The sequence below is a fragment of the Xenopus laevis genome, chromosome 8L (genome assembly GCF_017654675.1).
Source record: "Xenopus laevis strain J_2021 chromosome 8L, Xenopus_laevis_v10.1, whole genome shotgun sequence".
Classification (NCBI taxonomy): domain Eukaryota; kingdom Metazoa; phylum Chordata; class Amphibia; order Anura; family Pipidae; genus Xenopus; species Xenopus laevis.
The window spans coordinates 69177751-69196177 of NC_054385.1; the positions used below are offsets into that span (position 1 = coordinate 69177751).

The window sequence follows — 18427 nt, forward strand, 5'->3', positions numbered from 1 at the left end:
AGTACCTAACAGGGTAATCACAGTCTGTTGTCCAACATCATCACGCAATAACGAATCACAATTTGGTTTCTTTAAATATTTATTGAAACTATTCACAATCATTAGAAACTGAAAAGCTGAACAATAGATATTAGTAATTAATGTGGTATTAATAATTGATTTGCAACTAGATAGAGAGGGGTTTTACTCTTTTTTAACTTTAGCAACCATTTATGGGTATGCAAACTATAAACGTTTGTATGTTATGTACATAAACCCATGGTTCTCTTGATCCTTTTAAAAGTTGTTAGAACCACACCAGCGGAAAAGCAATACCTTTGTCATAGCATGCTGCTTGTTAAGCAGATATTTTTGGCCTTCACCATAAACTATTTTTGGAGGGAGTAAAGACACTATCTACAAATTTCCTGAGCAGCAAAAGAGCTTGAGCCACCCAGAGTTACAGAGTTATGGCCAAGAAGACCTGAGATAATGTCAATTGAGTGGCCTTGCAATAGCCATTCCTTTTATTATTAAGATGAGATTTTGTTAATATGGAGCAACAGTTAACTAACCTTCAGCCTTTGCACTATTTCCTTTATGTCTTCACCATTACCATCCAAAGTTCGTATGAATATATGATCCCCTCTGCCATAAAATATTTTGAGGGATAAAGGTTCTGGTGTCCACCCAATCACATCAGCACAGTAACAGTTAAAGACCACCTCTTTAGTAGCAGTTTCAATAAGAACCATAAACTCATTCGAGATTCCTAAAGCACACTCTGTTTCTGCACCCCGAGAGAAATCTTGAGCTGCTACTCGCCAGGACAAAGCCCCAGCACTCTGCATCTCAGTCCCTATACGTGGTCTGGTCCTCTCTTTCTTCTTTGATGTCAAAGAAATGAGGTTGAATTTGCCTGTTGTGTCAATGGGTGTATTGGTGATATAGTTCTCAGCTAGGTCCTTGATGTATTCTTGTCTGGTGCGGGTAGCCATGGTGTGGAATTTGTCTGACTTGTGGGCTGCATTCTCAGCGTTTATAACCTTGGCCAAAAGAAAGTCCCGAAAGACATCAGACTTCCGGAAAGGGACTCCACTGGGTACCGGAGGCCCAAATGGTGGGACATCTTTTGATCTGGTTACAGCCACACTATGGAGAAACAAATACTCAGTTACAAAAATGCAGTCTACAGACTAATCTATGCCACAGTTCTGAATGGAATAGGCTGCCTGCTTAAATCGTCAGCCCAGATACTAAAATGTATAAGGCAGTTGGGACTGTATGTACATCTGAAATCTGCATAAAAACCTTTAATCCAGGAGTTTAGTCCTTAGAAGTATATTTGATGTACCACATCTGTCCCTATACACAGTTTTCTGGTGTGCCAGATTGCATCCAAAACTTATGTAACAAACGCAAAGCACAAGGACTAAAGAAACAGTTCTCATAATTTGGAATATCACATACAGTATTGTTTAAAATTTTATTATAAAGATTAAAACTGTACACCTGAAGCCCCAAAGGCTATAAGCAGCCCTCCAAGTGATTTTATATTTTTCGGCCTACCCAAGTGACCGACATGAATAAATGACACCATAATTTCAATACGATTAGGGCACAAAGTACATCAAGTACATCAGTTAATCAGGGAGCTACATTGAAACAGTAATTATGTAAATTACAGGTGTCAAAAGATTAAACACAGCAAGTGAAAGTTACAAAAGTGTATTTCTGATAAACCAAGTGAGGATTTACAAACACGTATTTAACATAAGGAGAGTTATAGAAGGAACAAACATAGACCCTTACTTTTGATATTTGCATAAAATTCCTGAATAGAAAGGTCATGTATTGCTCCAAAATTGTTCATATTCAGACATGCGGCCATGCGCAGCAAGCAAAACATGCATTAACAACAATAAAATTGTTTCAAGGATTTTATCATATAGTTTTTTGCTTCTTCAATGCTTTCTGACCTAAGGTCTGTTGGCAGTGGCGTCACTACCGGGGGAGCAGGGGGTGCGATTGGGCCAGGGCCCGCACCCCCTCAGGGCCCCCCCAGCAGCTCACACACCACGATTCCCGGGCGGTTCTGGGTGTACGGTGTACGCCCCCATCTAGTTACGCCACTGTCTGTTGAAGTCGTTTGCACATGAATAGGAAACTGGCTACAGGATCGGGTACAGAGGGTGGTTGTTAATGGTACATTCTCTACTTGAAATAAGGTTCTTAGTGGGGTCATTCAGGGCTCGGTATTGGGTCCACTTTTATTTAACTTGTTCATTAATGACACAAAACTATCCAGCCCAATTAATTCCATCCAGGATGTGGCATCCTTGCAACACGATCTTGACAAACTGGCAATCTGGGCAGCTAAGTGGCAAATGAGATTCAATGTTGATAAATGTAGATGATAAACTTGGCTGTAGCAAGCAATGCCAGTCTGCAGCATCAAGAGCAAATAAGGTCTTCAGCTGTATTAAAAGGGGCATAGAGACATGGGAGGAAGGGGTCATTCTTCCACTGTATAGACACTTGTAAGGCCCCATCTAGACTATGCCGTACAGTTTTGGTCTCCATCACTCAAACAGGACATTATTGTACAGAGAAGGGCAACTAAGCTGGTAAAAGGTATGGAAAATCTTAGCTATGAGGAAAGACTGGCCAAATTGGGGATGTTCACACTGGAGAAGAAGCTCTTAAGGGGAGATATGATAACTATGTATAAATATATAAGGGGATCATATAATAATTTCTCTAATGCTTTATTTGCCAGTAGGTCTTTCCAGCTGACACAAGGTCACCCATTACAATTAGAAGAAAAGAGGTTCCGCCTAAATATTCGGAAGGGGTTTTTTTTACAGTGAGAGCTGTGAAGATGTGGAATTCTCTCCCTGAATCAGTTGTACAGGCTGATCCATTAGATAGCTTTAAGAAGGGGTTGGATTGCTTTTTAGCAAGTGAAGGAATACAGGGTTATGGGAGATAGCTCATAGTACAAGTTGATCCAGGGACTAGTCCGATTGCCATTTTGTTGTCAGGAAGGCATATTTTCCCCCTCTGAGGCAAATTGGAGAGGCTTCATATGTTTTTGTTTTTTTTTGCCTTCCTCTGGATCAACTAGCAGTTAGGCAGATTAAAATAAATAAATAAATAAAAGGTTGAACTTGATGGACTTGTGTCTTTTTTCAACCTTACTTACTATGTTACTATGTATGGCTAAACTAATATCCACTCAAAAGGTCAAAGTAACTTTAGGGAGGGACAATGAAACTGGTCACTAGGAACTTTCAGTCTTTACAAACTTACCTGTAGCGGACGTTCTCTGTGCAGGGTTCATAGACTCTAACAATAATAAAAACATGTTGGAAATGAGAACGTATATTCTGAGGTGTAAAGGGAAGGGCACCAGGTTCCTGGAAGATGACAGTCACAATGTCGTTTCCTATGTGTCGCTTTCGAAGGAGCTACAAGAGAGAAAATGCAAGGTTTTGACACACTGTTCTTGACAAAACACCACAGCTTATCCTTTTAACTGATAAAATTAGCCTATCATATAAACCAACATGTAACAGGTAAACATATACAGGTCTTCATCCAAATAAATTGACAACATGTTCAGAACACTCTATACACATCCTTGTGGGAAGTATTGAGGGTGACATGATTTAGTAGTGTAGTGGTTAAGTTGATCTTTTTATACATGCCAGTATGGTAATTCTTTTTTCACAAATAATGGAGTGTTAAGAGTAGCCAGACTGTATACAGTATGAAGCCAGAGAAGTATAAATTATTAAATTAAAGGTGATAGGTGAATAAACAGCTAGCAAACCTGCAGAGGACATATATGCCTTTTTTGCAATTATTTTCTGAATTGTGAGTTTATAGAATTAAGGACAGTAGCACCAATAATCAAGCCATGATTTTCATTTAACAATAAAAAAGTAATATATATATTTATACACAATAAAATGTCATGAAAATGTCATGTTCATCTATAATCCTACCGACGGAATGGATCATCGCAGTTCACTGTCCTGGAGGACAAGAGGGACTTCTGACTGTTACCTGAAAACATGTTGCCATTTTCCAGAGACAATTCTTCAGCATCTTGCTCTCAGATACTTCAACATCTCATGTAGGTAACACTTATTACAGATGAAATTTGCATTTTAAATGGAATTTAAAACGATTTAGAGAGAAAACAATGACACGAGTAAACAGACCTGTTGTCGATTATTTGGAGTATAGGGAAGTAGCGTGGACACGTGGAACATTATCTCGTAGTCCTGATAGCTGGTGTACAGAGAATGTGTCCCGGTAGAATCCGCTATGGGTAACAGAGAAAGGTGACACTTTCTCTTAGTACAGTACAAAGATAAAATCATATTTAAGTTGCAATAGATAAGGACGCCAGCATTCAGTATTTTCAGCAAAAATACATTCTTGTCAAGGCAATCAATTCTGAACAATACAAAGCTAAACAAATAAAAATAAAATAAAATGCAGAGTATTTAACTGTGGACTATGGTCTACTATGGTCATAGTCAATGTTCCCTCTAATTCCTTCTTGGCTATGTGCACAAAAAAATTATTTTGCGCGCACATTTTAAATGTGTAGGTGCAGTTTTTAAAAACTGTGTGCTCCGGTAAGGAATAAAAAAAAAAAAAAAACGGTGTCTTCACACAAAATTCTTTGTGTGCACCACAATTTGTTGTGTGTGCTGATCTTAAAATTTGTGCGCGTGCAAAAGCATTGGTGTATTTTTTAACAGAGGTTTCTCTTTCATTATATAGCGCTTGCCTAGATAAAGACACTCTTCACATAAGGCGTTAAAACAACATCATTATCAAAGGAACATTGAATTCTGGAATTTGTATAGTTTGGTATAGGATTTATATGGATAATATCCCACCTCAGGAAAGTAATAAGGCAGCTCCTATTCCTATGTATTATCAGCAGAGAGGAGGAATTTTCTCATCATATATCAATATTCTCATAGAGTACTCCTTGCACATATATGTTAGGAAACACATTGCCTCCCAATGAAAAAGAGGTAAACTACTAAAATATTGATTTTCTGTTATATAGCATAAATCCAAGAGGTGATCTCTTTTCACTTGCTATGCATGAGCCAGGAAGTTATTTTGTATTAGGCTGAGGTCAATATCAAATAAAGTTGGAACACGAACAGACATTTTACTAGTATTCGGAATAGATAATCTATGTTTAAAAAAAATAATTATATTAGGGGAGATGGAACTAACACCAGACCCTGTAATTTGGGCCCCATACAGCAGGGTATATACTGTATGATTGCTACGTTACTGACGATACATGCAAATTGTTTTTGTTATTGATCTGATCAGACCAAATTAATGTTTACTGGGTGTAATGTCTCTATAGGGGTCTTCTTCAGCTAATTTTTTTTTATAACTTCCCTATCTAAGATGAAATCAGGCCTAACATTTGTCTTTGTGTTATCTGATGTTTAATTGCAGATAATTCAACTCACTGTAGTGTAAATATACATCAGCTAGACAGCTCCCATACTAGGCCTGGGCAACTGATAAAATTTATCTTACTGGCAATAAAATCACTGACATTTACACAAGTACAAGTGTCACAGCAAAAGCCAGTATCTTTATGAAAGATGGTCTTATTTAGTCTAAGTTAAAAAATATCACATGAAAATGTTCACATTTACCAAATATGTGTTATAGTAGTTAGTATCAGTGTCATGCTGGGTCTCATAGGGCCCTCCAAAACAACTGCCTCCCTGGTGCCATTCTCAAAGCAATTAGGTATTGAAGTGCTAAATAACTACTGGTTTTTATACAGATCCATGTAGGAAATAAGAAAGGGTTGATGGGAATTCTCCGCTGGTAGGACAGTATGTCTGTCTCATTAGTTCTGTTTTTATTGAGAGTACATGTTGGCCTAGCACACAGTCTCCAAGTAATCAGCAAAGACTGTTGCATGAGTTCATATGACACAATCTACTTACTTTTAGTGTCCAGCTGGGCCGCATACTTGCTGAAGCCTCTAAGACAGACTTTTTCTCCAAGTAGAGACATAAATTCTTCAAAGGCTGGCCCTGCACACTCATTGTTGTACATCTCTTCTTCAGAGCTTTGACCGGCCTTACAATACAATATTCCAACTTTGTGTTTTGTACAAAGCTGATCAGAAAAAAACAGAGAACTTACATAAATGTACATTCCAACCACAGGACCACTACTGTCTAGAATTATACTGAACTAATACTTTGAACTTGCTTTGTCATTATGCTTATTGTAGTGTAGTGTAAGTCCCAATCAGAAAATGTACACAAAGTATTTCTATCTGAATATAACAAAATTGCAACAAGGTTAAAAAACCTAATCAAATTTCCAAACAAACACATTAATAAAAAAGAGCACTTAGACAAGCGGGGAATAGGCTGGATGATCTAAAGACAATGAATTTCATTAATATTCCACGGGCTATTTACAAAAATATTCATGGGTGCTGACCCTTAAGTAATAAATTTCACAAGCTTACATTAAAGCAATGAAATACTTAATAGTAACAACATGAAGTGTCCACTCTACCTCTAATAACTAGAAAAGAAGCATTGTACACCTTTATACTTGATACTGGAACAAAATCAGTGTTGCTGCTATATGCAGAACCCCCCTTTTTTCGTCCTCCATTTACTGTCAGTTAACTTGCACAAAGAACTACTATCACATTACCTCTGAAGGCACAAAAGGCATTTAACACCTGTCCATCTGGAAAGTAGGTCAGGAAAAGAAATATGCTGCTGATGTGCAAATTAGGATGTACTGTTCAAACAGACACCATTTGTTGGGCATTACATGGAACAACAGCAGTTTGATAAATGGAAAATAAATATATTCTGTGCTCTCATTCAATTCCTATACAATGAAGATGTCATACCTACTAACTTCATCTGCCTCCTCACCTTTTTTTTTTAAATATTTTTAACTAAAACACTTCAGAAGTCACCATTTCAAGTTGTATAAAAGGGTATAAAACTATAGACAAGTTTGATAAAGAAAATATGTAAGTTTCTGCACTCCAATTTAACAGGGCATGAGAAGGAGCATTAACAAGGGTATATTTAAAAAGCAGTACAGTCCCTTTTTAACATTTCAACAGTTTGGCTTGTTCTGAACATACCATTTGTCCATTGTTTTAATTAAGAAATATCTACAGTTTTTGTTTCTTGCACTAAAATGAAATTGAATTTAAGTCCAACTTGCCGGTTTGTGTGAGCTGCTTAAATTAAACTAACAGTCCATTTAAAAGTGCTCTGTATAATAAGCCACACTCTCAAAGAGGCCCCCAACTACTGCCACAGTGTAACCCCCATATATTTGCACATATTGTAACTATTTAATATATATAGACAAATTGATATACCCCCATCTTTCCCCCCAACCACAAATGCTCCAGATGGGGGAAGGGAGGGGTTTGTTTATACATAGGTCTTTTCAGTAGACTGGAAATATGTTTTCACTCTGCTCACAGGACTAGAAAATAGAATGCACACCTACTTTCAATTTTAGTTTGTTTCCTGTTTAGTAAAATAAATAAACACCTATTGCACTTCTAGTCAGTACTGAACACCAAAGTTTACAGTAGAAACATTAGCTTTGTTATGACTGAGTAATCAATTAGATCTTGCACTGAACAAAGCCTTGACTGTTGAAATCAAATACTTAGAACCACTGTTAGGGCTTAACTTGCTATTTATGGGTCACCTGGATTTTATCTTTACCTGCTACAATTTATCCAGAACAAAACTGGAAAATATTCACAATATAATGAATGCTACAAACAAAAATTCATATAAGGGTTGAATTATATAGTGAATAAAGTACCCCCTCTTGTAAAATATAAGGATATTATAAGTTACCGAGGAGTTTCATGACCATATAAAAACACAAGGCCGAAGGCCGAGTGTTTTTATACAGGTCATGGAACTCCGAGGTAACTTCTAATATCCTCATATTTTAAAACTGGGGCTACTTTATTTATTATAATACACAAATTTCAGTGAGTCATGTGACAGAAATGACATCAGAACTCACCGTTTATAACTGATGACATCAGAACTCACCGTTTATAAGGATATAATTTACAGGATATTCATGGCTTTTGTGTATTATAAATTTAATTAATGCTTTTCTATCCGTAACAGACCACAATTTATTTGGGTACAGGATTGCATGTCATCACATCTCTGCATTCTAATTTAATATTTACTAAGTCCTGTATACTTGTACCCTTGTGGTTTTTAATGAATAAATGTATAGAGAAGTCTATATTGTGTATATTGAGAATAAGTGCGAAGGGCAAAATGCACATTTTGAATATTCTGCAGATAAAGAAACAAATAAATGTTGTCCTGAAATGATTGTAAAAGGGTAACAATGCAATTTACTCCACCCTGGAATATTTATCAGAAATGTCTTTCAATCGAAGAGACTTGTATTCATAATTTATAAAGCAGCAGGGTTGAACCACCCTTTAACCAAGATTGTTAATACTAGATATTAAATTTAGCAATTATTTCATGATAGCAACAAGCTTTTAATGCAGTGTTTTAATTTCTATATGATGTCTTATCTAATACTGTAAATATAATTTCTCTTCTTTATTGTGGACTTGATTTACCGGATGTGTTCCTTTGTCATCATAAAAGCTGTTCTGTTATTTATAACTATGAACTGAATTGCATTTATTATTTTTCCACATCCTACATGTTTACTTATCCTCAGTTCACTTGTGTCTTATTCCCCTGGCATGTTCCTTACCCCCTGTTCATCCAATTTCAGGAGTTGCTCTGTGACTTTAGATGAATTCATTGCCAGCCGCAGGCACTGGGTATTAAGTTCAGGGATTACAGCCTCAAGTACATCTTTCAGTGGCAGCCCCCTCACAGTTCCATGTTTGGCTGCTGATGGCACTGCATCCTCCTGGATCATACCCCTCAGAGTGACCAGCTGAGTGAGAAAGAAGACAAATGATATATACACCTACAGAATTAGCGTTCTTTGATCTTGCTTTGTTTTAATATACATATACGGCATTTGTTATTTCTTGCATTAAACAGGGTAAAATCTGAAACTGAAAATAAAGTCATGTACTACTTCCGGTCCATAAAAGCAGGGTCAAAATATCACCAGCCCACTGACAAGCCCTCTGTATAAACAAACAAACATCTCCTTTCCCCAAGGTGCAGCAGGTTAGTTTTTAGATAAAAGCATCGCATTATACAAAAAGCTTTTCAATGGACTGGTGATTTGTTTTTATTGTGCTCTTATGAACAGTAACTAGAATGTGACTTTGTTCAAAAGTAATTCACCCCAGCCTGACAATAACACATTTTACTGAAAAAACAAAACACATAGTTTATAATCTCAATTATACAGACTTCTAGAGGAAATGTTTGCTTTGCTGAAAGCATAAGAATGGAAGAATCCTGAGAGTCTGTATATACACTCAGTGTCACACAAACACAGCATTGTTTTGATCCCTGGCCCCTGGAAACACAGTTTCTTCTGTATGAGTTATCAACACACTGTACTGCAAATTCTCTTCACTTACTAAAATGAACAGCTTCTTTGTTAAATTTAACTGATAACAATAAGTTTGTAGGTGACATCACAAAGAGGACCCATGACATATAAAATTATCTTTGCATCCTTTAAAAAAGCAGTAATTTGGAAATACATTTGTGACTGGGCATATTGTAAGTCACAGATACTGAGAATACCCCAAAATGTCGTTTTTCAATTATTTTTTTTATGTTTGTTCTCTAACTCTCAGGCTTGGAATTTGGATAACTATGACTTAGTTATCTTAATAGTTGCTAGGAAATTAAGAGTTAAAGCTGAAATAAATGTAAAGATAAGCAATAAAAAAAACCCAATAATACTGAAGCCTGTCAGTCTTTTGTCACAAAGACAGTTTTTTAGTTACCAGCGTCAATGACCCCCCCTGCAGTTGCAGGCTGGAAATAGACAGAACAGGATGACTGAAAATAAAATCATTAAAAATACCGGTTGTTTAAAACAGGTATATCTATAACACAGTAAAAGTAATTTTATGGGGACCCGTCACCCAAAAATATTATTCAAAATCCTATTTTATCACATTTGTCAAGAAAAATGAACTTTAATTACACTGTATAAAGTATTTGAATCTTGTTTCCTTCAGTCTGGGAATTCAAAATGATAGCAAGCAGGCAGCAGCCATTTTGTGGACACAGTTATTAAGACAAGCCTTGCATCATCTCAGAATCTTGTTTGTGCACCAAAATGAGGGACCCGATGTCCATCCCCATACCCTGGTTACACAATTAAATGGTAAAGAGAACAGGGGAATGTGGGGAGAGCAGTGACATCTAGGAAGTGCTGAATTGAAGGTGAAAGTAATTATATGCCCCACCTCTATGCCTAAAGCATAGAGGAGTAGCAGACAATATTTGATTGACAGCTGATATTTTTAAATGAGCTTACTATGAATGCTTTAATAAAAATAGAACTAAAAAATAGAACTTGGATTTCATGTTTAATTTGAAAAGGACTTTTATTAGTTCTTTATCACCTTAAATGTAGGGTTATATTCCCTCATATTAAAAGCCAGCAAGGAGGACTGTCTACTGCTGGTGATAAGCAGGGTGGGGTTAGTATTAGGTCTTTGAGGGTGTGGTCTGCCAGAAACAGCAATTACTGTATATACAGGTATGGGAACCATTATACAGAAAGTTCTAAATTACAGAAAAGCCATCTCCCATAGACTCCATTTTAATAAAATAATTAAAATTTTTAAAAAGCATTCCCCTTGTCTCCGTAATAATAAAATAGTACCTTGTTCTTGACCCCAACTAAGATACAATTAATCCTGAGTCAATCATGTTTAAATGATTTTTTTTATAGTTGATTTAACATATAAAGATCTGAATTAAAGAAAGCACTACGGATAACAGATTCCATAGCTGTACAAACAAAGGATCACAGCAGCTCAGAATCTGTACAGTGAGATCCCACAAAAGTGTTCCTGTTTCATTATTCCCCTCGGTTTTAGCACTACTGTGGAATCTCAAATAGTATTGTGACCCATTAAAATGTAAGCTCTTGAGGTTTTTGTTGTTTCCGAAATCATATCCTGCTAACCTCACTGGTCCTGAAGATGATCCTGTAGTGGTACTGTGGTCCAAAGTCTTTGCTGTCTTCCAGCTTCTCCCTCTTTAGACTGACAGCAACAGGGCCCAGCTTATCATCCACACCAAAGTAGTTACAGTGTTCTGGAAAAGGAAGTCTAATGTTACTCATATTACATTTTTTAGATCCCCAAACAAAGACACATGGCCAACTGGTTAATCAGAACAGTTCCTAGTAATGCCATATTTAAAATCCAACTACATTTTAAACAAATTCATTCCTTGATTTGAATTTGAAACTGGAATATGAACAGGAGAGGACCTGAATAGAAAGATCAGAAATAAAAAGTAGCAATAGAAATACATTTGTAGCCTTACAGAGCATGTGTTTCTTAGATGAGGTCACTGACCGCTATTTGAAAGCTGGGAAGAGTCAGGTAATTCAAAAACTAAAGAAAATAAATAATGAAGACCAATTGAAAAGTTGCTTAGAATTTACCATACTAAAAGTTAAACTTTTAAAGGTGAACTACCCCTTTTAGGAACTTGTTTCAGTATGTGGAGGGTCACATTTTGGCCAGAGAAGACACTAACTGAATCTTTTGGAAGTATGACCACCACTGGGAAAATTTAGATTCTGCTATGGCCATAAACACATGCAAGCTGACAAACAAAATTAACAAGATGTGCATTTAGATCATGTGTAATAACAAACATAATTGATGAATGTCAAGTAAATTTAGGAATTTTGTTTTGTCCTAATTGCTGCAATAATTTTTCCCCCATTATCTGTGCAACCTGTTTTCCATCATTCTCTTCAGTGTTAAAGGATTCCGAAATCAACCCTGTCCTCTGAGGATGAATAGCATATGACATTTTAGAAAACAATCTCTAAAAGAAAGATTTAAAAACAGGAATATCTTAAACCCTATAAAACTAATTTGATATATCATATATTAAAAATGAATAGCCATCCAATATACCAGAAAGCCAAATGTTTAATTTGGAACAGAATGGTCCAGCATAGCTTCAGTTTTTATTTTAAGGCTGTACATTTTAATAACTAGAATCTCAGACATAAAGTAAGAGGTGCCAGAGCCTCTAAGAACAAAAATATACATTTCAATACAAAAAGATTGTATCCAAATTTTATAAAACCATGTGTCAATCACACAGATCAGTGTGATTGACAGATCCAGTGCTCCCCTACACATTCCTAGTCAAAGTCAAATAAGAAATTGTGTCCTCTAGTGTTTTTTCCCTATAGGTCTGCTTGTACAGTAAAAGTCGGAGCAACTAGATAGTCAATGCCTAGTTTTAAACTTTTACTCCTACTACAGCAATATGCCCAGCCCATTGGTTGAGTTTTGCAGAGTTCTGACTATGCTTTAATAGTCTTCAAATTTGCTAAAATTCTAATTGCAACACCATTAGATGTTTATGTTTAGGTGTATTCTGTAAAATGAGGTACTAATTAAAAGCTTTTTCAAACTGTAAAGGCATTTAGCCTAAAGAGATGCTAAAATGCATTGATCAATCACCCATGCCTCTGTGCAATTTAACCTCAAAACAGAAACAATTCCATCAACAGTTATACGCCAAAGGGCATCTACAACACATATGATTGACTATTTGTTCATGTCACTGTCACAAGGTAGCTTAGCTCCAATGCAGAACTGATCCTTAATTCCATAGAACTCTTAAAATCATTAAAACCTAAAACTCCATTAGTTACATTGCAGCGTGTGGTCATAGCTATGAGCAACAATCAGAACTATGCAATAGCAGCTAAAGCTCACCCCAGGGTCGGACTGAGCCGGCAGGACACCGGAAAAAAAACCTGGTGGGCCCCAGCTGTTTTGGTTCCTACTGGCCCAGACCTGCTTCCTTCAGTCTCTGAAGCCAGTCACGATGACAAGGTGCGCTGGAGAGAATTACGTGCATGCGATCCGGGTGTAGAGGGGACTTTGCGGCTAGAGGGCCGAAGACTGCAGGCCCGGTGGGCCCCCAGTCCGACTCTGGCTCACCCCCCATGTCCCTCTGCTACCAGCAAACCAAACTATGTTCCTGCTCATGATGGTTAGTGAAGCTGCAGCTTTACCATAAGGCTGTGGGCACACAGGCTGAAGGTACCACTTCTCTCAGCCTGAAAAATATGCAACCTGAGGACAATCTTCAGCCGTGTGCCCACAGCCAAAAGCTGTAAAGTTCAATAGTATATCTATCATATCTAATACCCATCACTTTTACTTGCACACATTTTACTCTGTATAACAGCTGCCATTAAAGCAGTACCTCCACGATTTCCTTTACTTTAGACTAAGCAAAATGATATTTCATCACATCTGGCCTTGTACTATTATACAGTAACTATGTTGCCCTCTGGCTGCTTCTCACTCACTGACATCACCAGGTTATGCTAATTAGAAAGCTACTGAGATGGGCTCTGCTAGACATCCAGAAGAGGTAATGATGGTAACAGGAGGATTTTTCAGGATTTTGGAGAAACTGGATACAAAAGGTTAGCTAAAATTTGTACTGCCTTCAAATTTTAACATAAAGAATCATATAAAACAAACTAGAATTGTTCTTACCCTTGCTATGAAAGTACTCCTGATAATATCTTGCTCCTAAATCTACATGTTCAATGCTATAATGTTTTAATCGACCTTGGCTCTTCTGCTTTTCCTTGGGCACTTCGAGCACAGAGATACTAGCATTTGTACAGTACATGGTTAGTGAGGGCTCCAGAAATCCTCCCTCACTGCAACAAGGGGTGCCAAGAGATGCTTTAGAGAAACTCACATTACGTTCACTCAATCCACCTGTCTCATTCCTGAAATGAGGGCAGCTAAGGAGTAGGTCATTACTATTGTTGTCTCCCATGTCCTGTTCAAGGTTCTCCTTAAAGTTTAGGTCTTCTGTACTGGTGAAACTTGGGTCAATATTCCCTAGACCATATGCTCTTGACACTGCCAAGGACACAGCAGATGCAGCAGAGGCCCCAGTTGTAGTGTTCCGCCTTTGGGCAACATAGGTTCTGTTAGCTGCAATTTCGTTGAGATTAAAAAGCATGCTCTGTACATCATAATGCGCAAGTGTTTTCGGGCATAACCAGGGCTTGATGTTTTCATCCTGCTCATTGAAAGATCTGCCTGGCTCACCTTCACTTTTATTGTTTCTGAGCTTCCGAAATATTGACAAGTCACTTGAATCCCCCTTGGTGTTCTTTTTGCGTGACTTTTCTTTGTCTTTTAGGCCAGAATCATCTTTTTGAAACTGACCGTTCCTCAGGTCGGTTATAGAGCTTCCTATTAGATGTAGACTGGAGGCCATACTGGATTCCTCTCTGAGAAGACTATTTCCTTGGTCTGGGGACTCATCACCTTGGTCAGGCTTTTCATTTTTAAAGTCTTTAAGCATATCAAAAAAACTCTGTTCCGAGATACCTTGTACATTGATTGATGAAGTGCTACCATATTCTCTAAATAGAGGCATGCCATTACTGAACTTTGTACCTCTGGGTTCAATTGCCTCATCCATGTCACACTCACTAAGGGTCATTTCACTGTTGCTTCTGTTTCGAAGTGGGATAAAAGTTCTTCCAGGAGACCTTGGCCAACCATCATGAAATTCAACATCCTTTGATCTTTTCCTAGATAACCTATGAATGCCCCTAAATGCTGGGGAACCCCCACTACTTTGAAAATGCTGCCCATTTTGAAACCCTCTATTAAGATGGAAATCATTCAGCACTTCCATATCCTGTGAATGGCTGGAAGTTAAAGACTCTTTTACAGTTTCTTTCTTTGGAGGCCAGTCTGCAATCCGGGCACGCACCCCCATCTTTGGCATTGCAGGGGTGATGGCATTAGTCCTTGAAGCATCCCCAGAAGAAGAAAGCTGGACACCATTGCTGTTCTGCGCCCAGTATCCATGAGGATAATACTCCACAGCTCGGAAATCATTGCCTTTCATGGACGCTCCCCCGGCCTCCACGCCATCATTTTGGTAAGACCTGAAACTTGTCATGCTCCAATACAGGTAAAAACATCCACAAGGGGGGAAAACGTTTCACAGCTTTTTGTTTGGCTAAAACAATCAACCATTTTTGATGATTAGGAAGAGGTATTAAGATTCACAAGATGAAGATTTTAAGACTTGAGTATAGTTAACATTGCGTCATTCCTCTGGTTGTTATTAGACAGGTAAGCAGATGTTGATTCCAAGAGAGTTTTTTTCATAGACAATCGTTGGACAGCTCCACCTGCTGTAAACAAGAATTAGTTATGGTTTATTTAGAATACAACAATATCACTATAGCAGTGTAATTCAATATAATAATGGCAATTAAAGTATACATTCATTGCAGAATATCTGACCCTTTACTAATAAATTATAATAATAAATGCTATATTTGATGAATATAGATAAATTAGGAGCCCTACCTTAACTTTGAGACTTCTCTTCTGCCAGTCAGTGGATGTGGAACTTTCCAGTATGCTGTGGCCCTGTAAAAAACAAAAACAAAACAAAACAGACGTAAAGAAACTGGTGGTCAAAGGATAAAAATATGCATGCATAGAGGAACATAAACATTTATGAAACTGTACTACTATAGCACCACTACATTAATTATATTTAAAGCATTGATTCGTAAAGCCAAAGTAATCACTGGAATTACGAAACTGTATTATTAAAGGATACATATTATGTGAGAAACAAGAATGTACCAGTGCATTATACCCTTTTAAATATATAAGAGATGTAGTTTAAAAAAAGAAGTGTTTCAGGCTAATAAATTCTGCAAAAACTCTGCATATCTGTTCCACTTCCTGCTGCCTTCTTTCCCAGGCTGTGCAGGGAGCCCACGGGACTCAGCACACTGCAACCAATCAGCAGATAGGGAACCGAAGCCTATTTTTGCTTATGTAAATGCAGGGCTGTGAATGGCTATCCCCTCCTACTGTGCTTCTGGCATGCACCGTTAGAACACAATCACCTGTCAGTTGAAACACAGACAGGGACTGTAACAGATCTATGGGGAGCTCCAATAAAGGGTTCATTTTTAAATGTAATGATCATTTTTACCCCACAGTGAAACCAGCACCATATATTATTCATTAATGCCTACAAAATTTAAGCTATATGTCACATTTAACAGTTTATAGTAGTATTTTATTTTTATTGGATACAAAACAGAAAATCCCAAAAGAGGCCATCTACCTATTTCTGAATGATAACTCAAGATTTGTTAACTGTGAAAACATCAAAACCACCTATCACGACTCTGACTCTAGCCAAAGACTAGTCATACTGGCTAAATGGAAAGAGATAATCACACTCCAGCAAGGGTATGAAAGGAGAAAGATGGAATTTGTTCCAGACACTATGCAAACAAAGGCTGATACTGAAATTCCAAAACTCAGTTTAGAGTCAGAAAATCTTCATAAAGCATAGAGAAAAACATTGGAAAAATCAAAATGAGAATTAAATTAACATTTCACATATTGTGGAAACATGTGACCAAAATGTTACAAACCATATATTAATATGTTTGTCATTGTTAAAGTTACTGTTATGTGACTGCATAATATGTATTGCTTTAATATTAAATAGTATGCAGCATCAGACTGGGGTGTCTAATTCCCACCGGGCTGCAACATAAAGGGCTGTACTGTACTGTTCTACAGGTATAATTTTCTTAATGCCAAAACAGAATGTGTGGATGTTGACATTTATAATCCCTATATAATTTTGCCACCAGCACTGTTGAAAAGCATTGCACGACAGTTTCCAGCTGTTCAACTATTTAAATACCTATAAATGTAAATCTAACGTTTACCAAACAACATATCTGTGGTCCATACATTCTGTTTTTGTAAAGTGCAACACATAACAGGTTAATGGAACACGGAACAAGGTAATAAGGTAGGAATTGTGGTTATGAACTGAAATAATAGTGGGCAGAAGATTAAGCTGCTAGGAAAATCAAGGGTCTTTGAGGACTGGCCATTTACAATATGCTACTACATTAGAAGATTGTTAAAGAATTCATTTTAATTTTTGTATCAAACGCCATTGCCCCCTCCTGCTTCACAGGTGCACTCACTCCTCTTCCCCTCCCCATGTCACAGACTATCAAAAGGAATACAAGTCTATTCCTCCTCTCCCGCAGCTGCCTTCCAACCTTTAAAGCCAGCTGCTCTCTTTAAATCAAAGGGGAACTTTTATAAGTGGCTGTGATCTGTGCAGCAAACGTTTTAATGGGAGGGATATGTAATATTAGACTGCACTCCTCCAAGGACAAAGAGAATCGCCCACATGGTTAACTCTTCCTAACTCACAAAGGAAAGCTCTCATCTTAAGTGCATAGGCAAAAATGTTGTGTAAGCTCTGATAGCAAGCTATTTATTTTATTACTATCATTATTGTTTTATTATTAATTTTATTGTTAAAAAGAAAACGTTCTAGTGGAGTTTCTTACGATTGGCCCATAGGTAGACGTAAGCCAGGCAGATAACTTTCAGCAAATTTCCTTTTCCAGAAACTGCCTCCAAAGGGAAAGTGGGCCAATAGAATTCAGGAAAAACTAAATGGCCCCATTCAGAATAACAAACGAAAAAGTTAGTTATTATGACATTGACATGCCTGTACGTACAACACAAACAGAAGCTCAACGGTCTGAAAGTCCTAATGGAGAAAATCTGTGGAAGGCCTAAACGCAGGTCTATCACCCTTTCAATTTAGCACTGCATCTTGTCAGAAGTGATCTGTCCCTTTGTACAGTTTTCTCATTGTTTGAATGTGTAACAGAAACCTTGAGACTCGGCTTGTGCTCATTCACTCCTTCCCTTTTCCATATGACATTAAGGGGGTTATTTATTAAGGTTCAAGATGTGCTTTCCACAAAAATTCGAGTTTTCAAGGTAATTTTTGGTCAAAGCTCACATTTTCAGGTTAAAAACAGAGGTCTCTTGAACAATTTGAAGATGTTAATAGTCTGCATGAGTTTTGTTTAAAGGGTTTTGCATGAAAACTTGGATAATTAGAGCAATCCGAGTTTTTTCCTGTGGAATACTTGATTAAGTTGAGCTTTTGGGCTTTGCAACTCGAACTCGCAGAATCAAGTATTATTCCGATCATGTTTTTTCTTAAATAAGAAACCATTTGAGTTGTGAGTTCAATCGAGGTATAAAAAAAACTCTAACATTCAACCTTTGATAAATAACTCCCTTAACGTGTGACTGTGAAACGGATGCCCTGTT

The 18427-nt window shown here is 37.3% G+C and overlaps 1 protein-coding gene across 9 annotated transcripts in view; it reads right to left on the reverse strand.

Annotated features, from left to right (window-relative positions):
- The window catches only part of sipa1l3.L (signal induced proliferation associated 1 like 3 L homeolog), a 104802-nt gene that overhangs the window by 35197 nt on the left and 51178 nt on the right, over nt 1-18427 (reverse strand). For 7 of the 9 annotated variants that reach the window (XM_018230220.2, XM_018230218.2, XM_018230224.2 and 4 more), the window contains 8 exons: nt 15608-15670; nt 13754-15429; nt 11173-11303; nt 8809-8997; nt 5991-6165; nt 4209-4312; nt 3292-3449; nt 555-1131 (listed from right to left, as the gene is read on the reverse strand). In XM_018230220.2, the coding sequence (XP_018085709.1) occupies nt 555-1131; nt 3292-3449; nt 4209-4312; nt 5991-6165; nt 8809-8997; nt 11173-11303; nt 13754-15191 (2772 nt within the window). In that variant the 5' untranslated portion in view covers nt 15192-15429; nt 15608-15670. The remainder of the gene's footprint in view (nt 1-554; nt 1132-3291; nt 3450-4208; nt 4313-5990; nt 6166-8808; nt 8998-11172; nt 11304-13753; nt 15430-15607; nt 15671-18427) is intronic. The other 2 variants (XM_018230222.2, XM_018230221.2) reach the window with 1 other exon arrangement.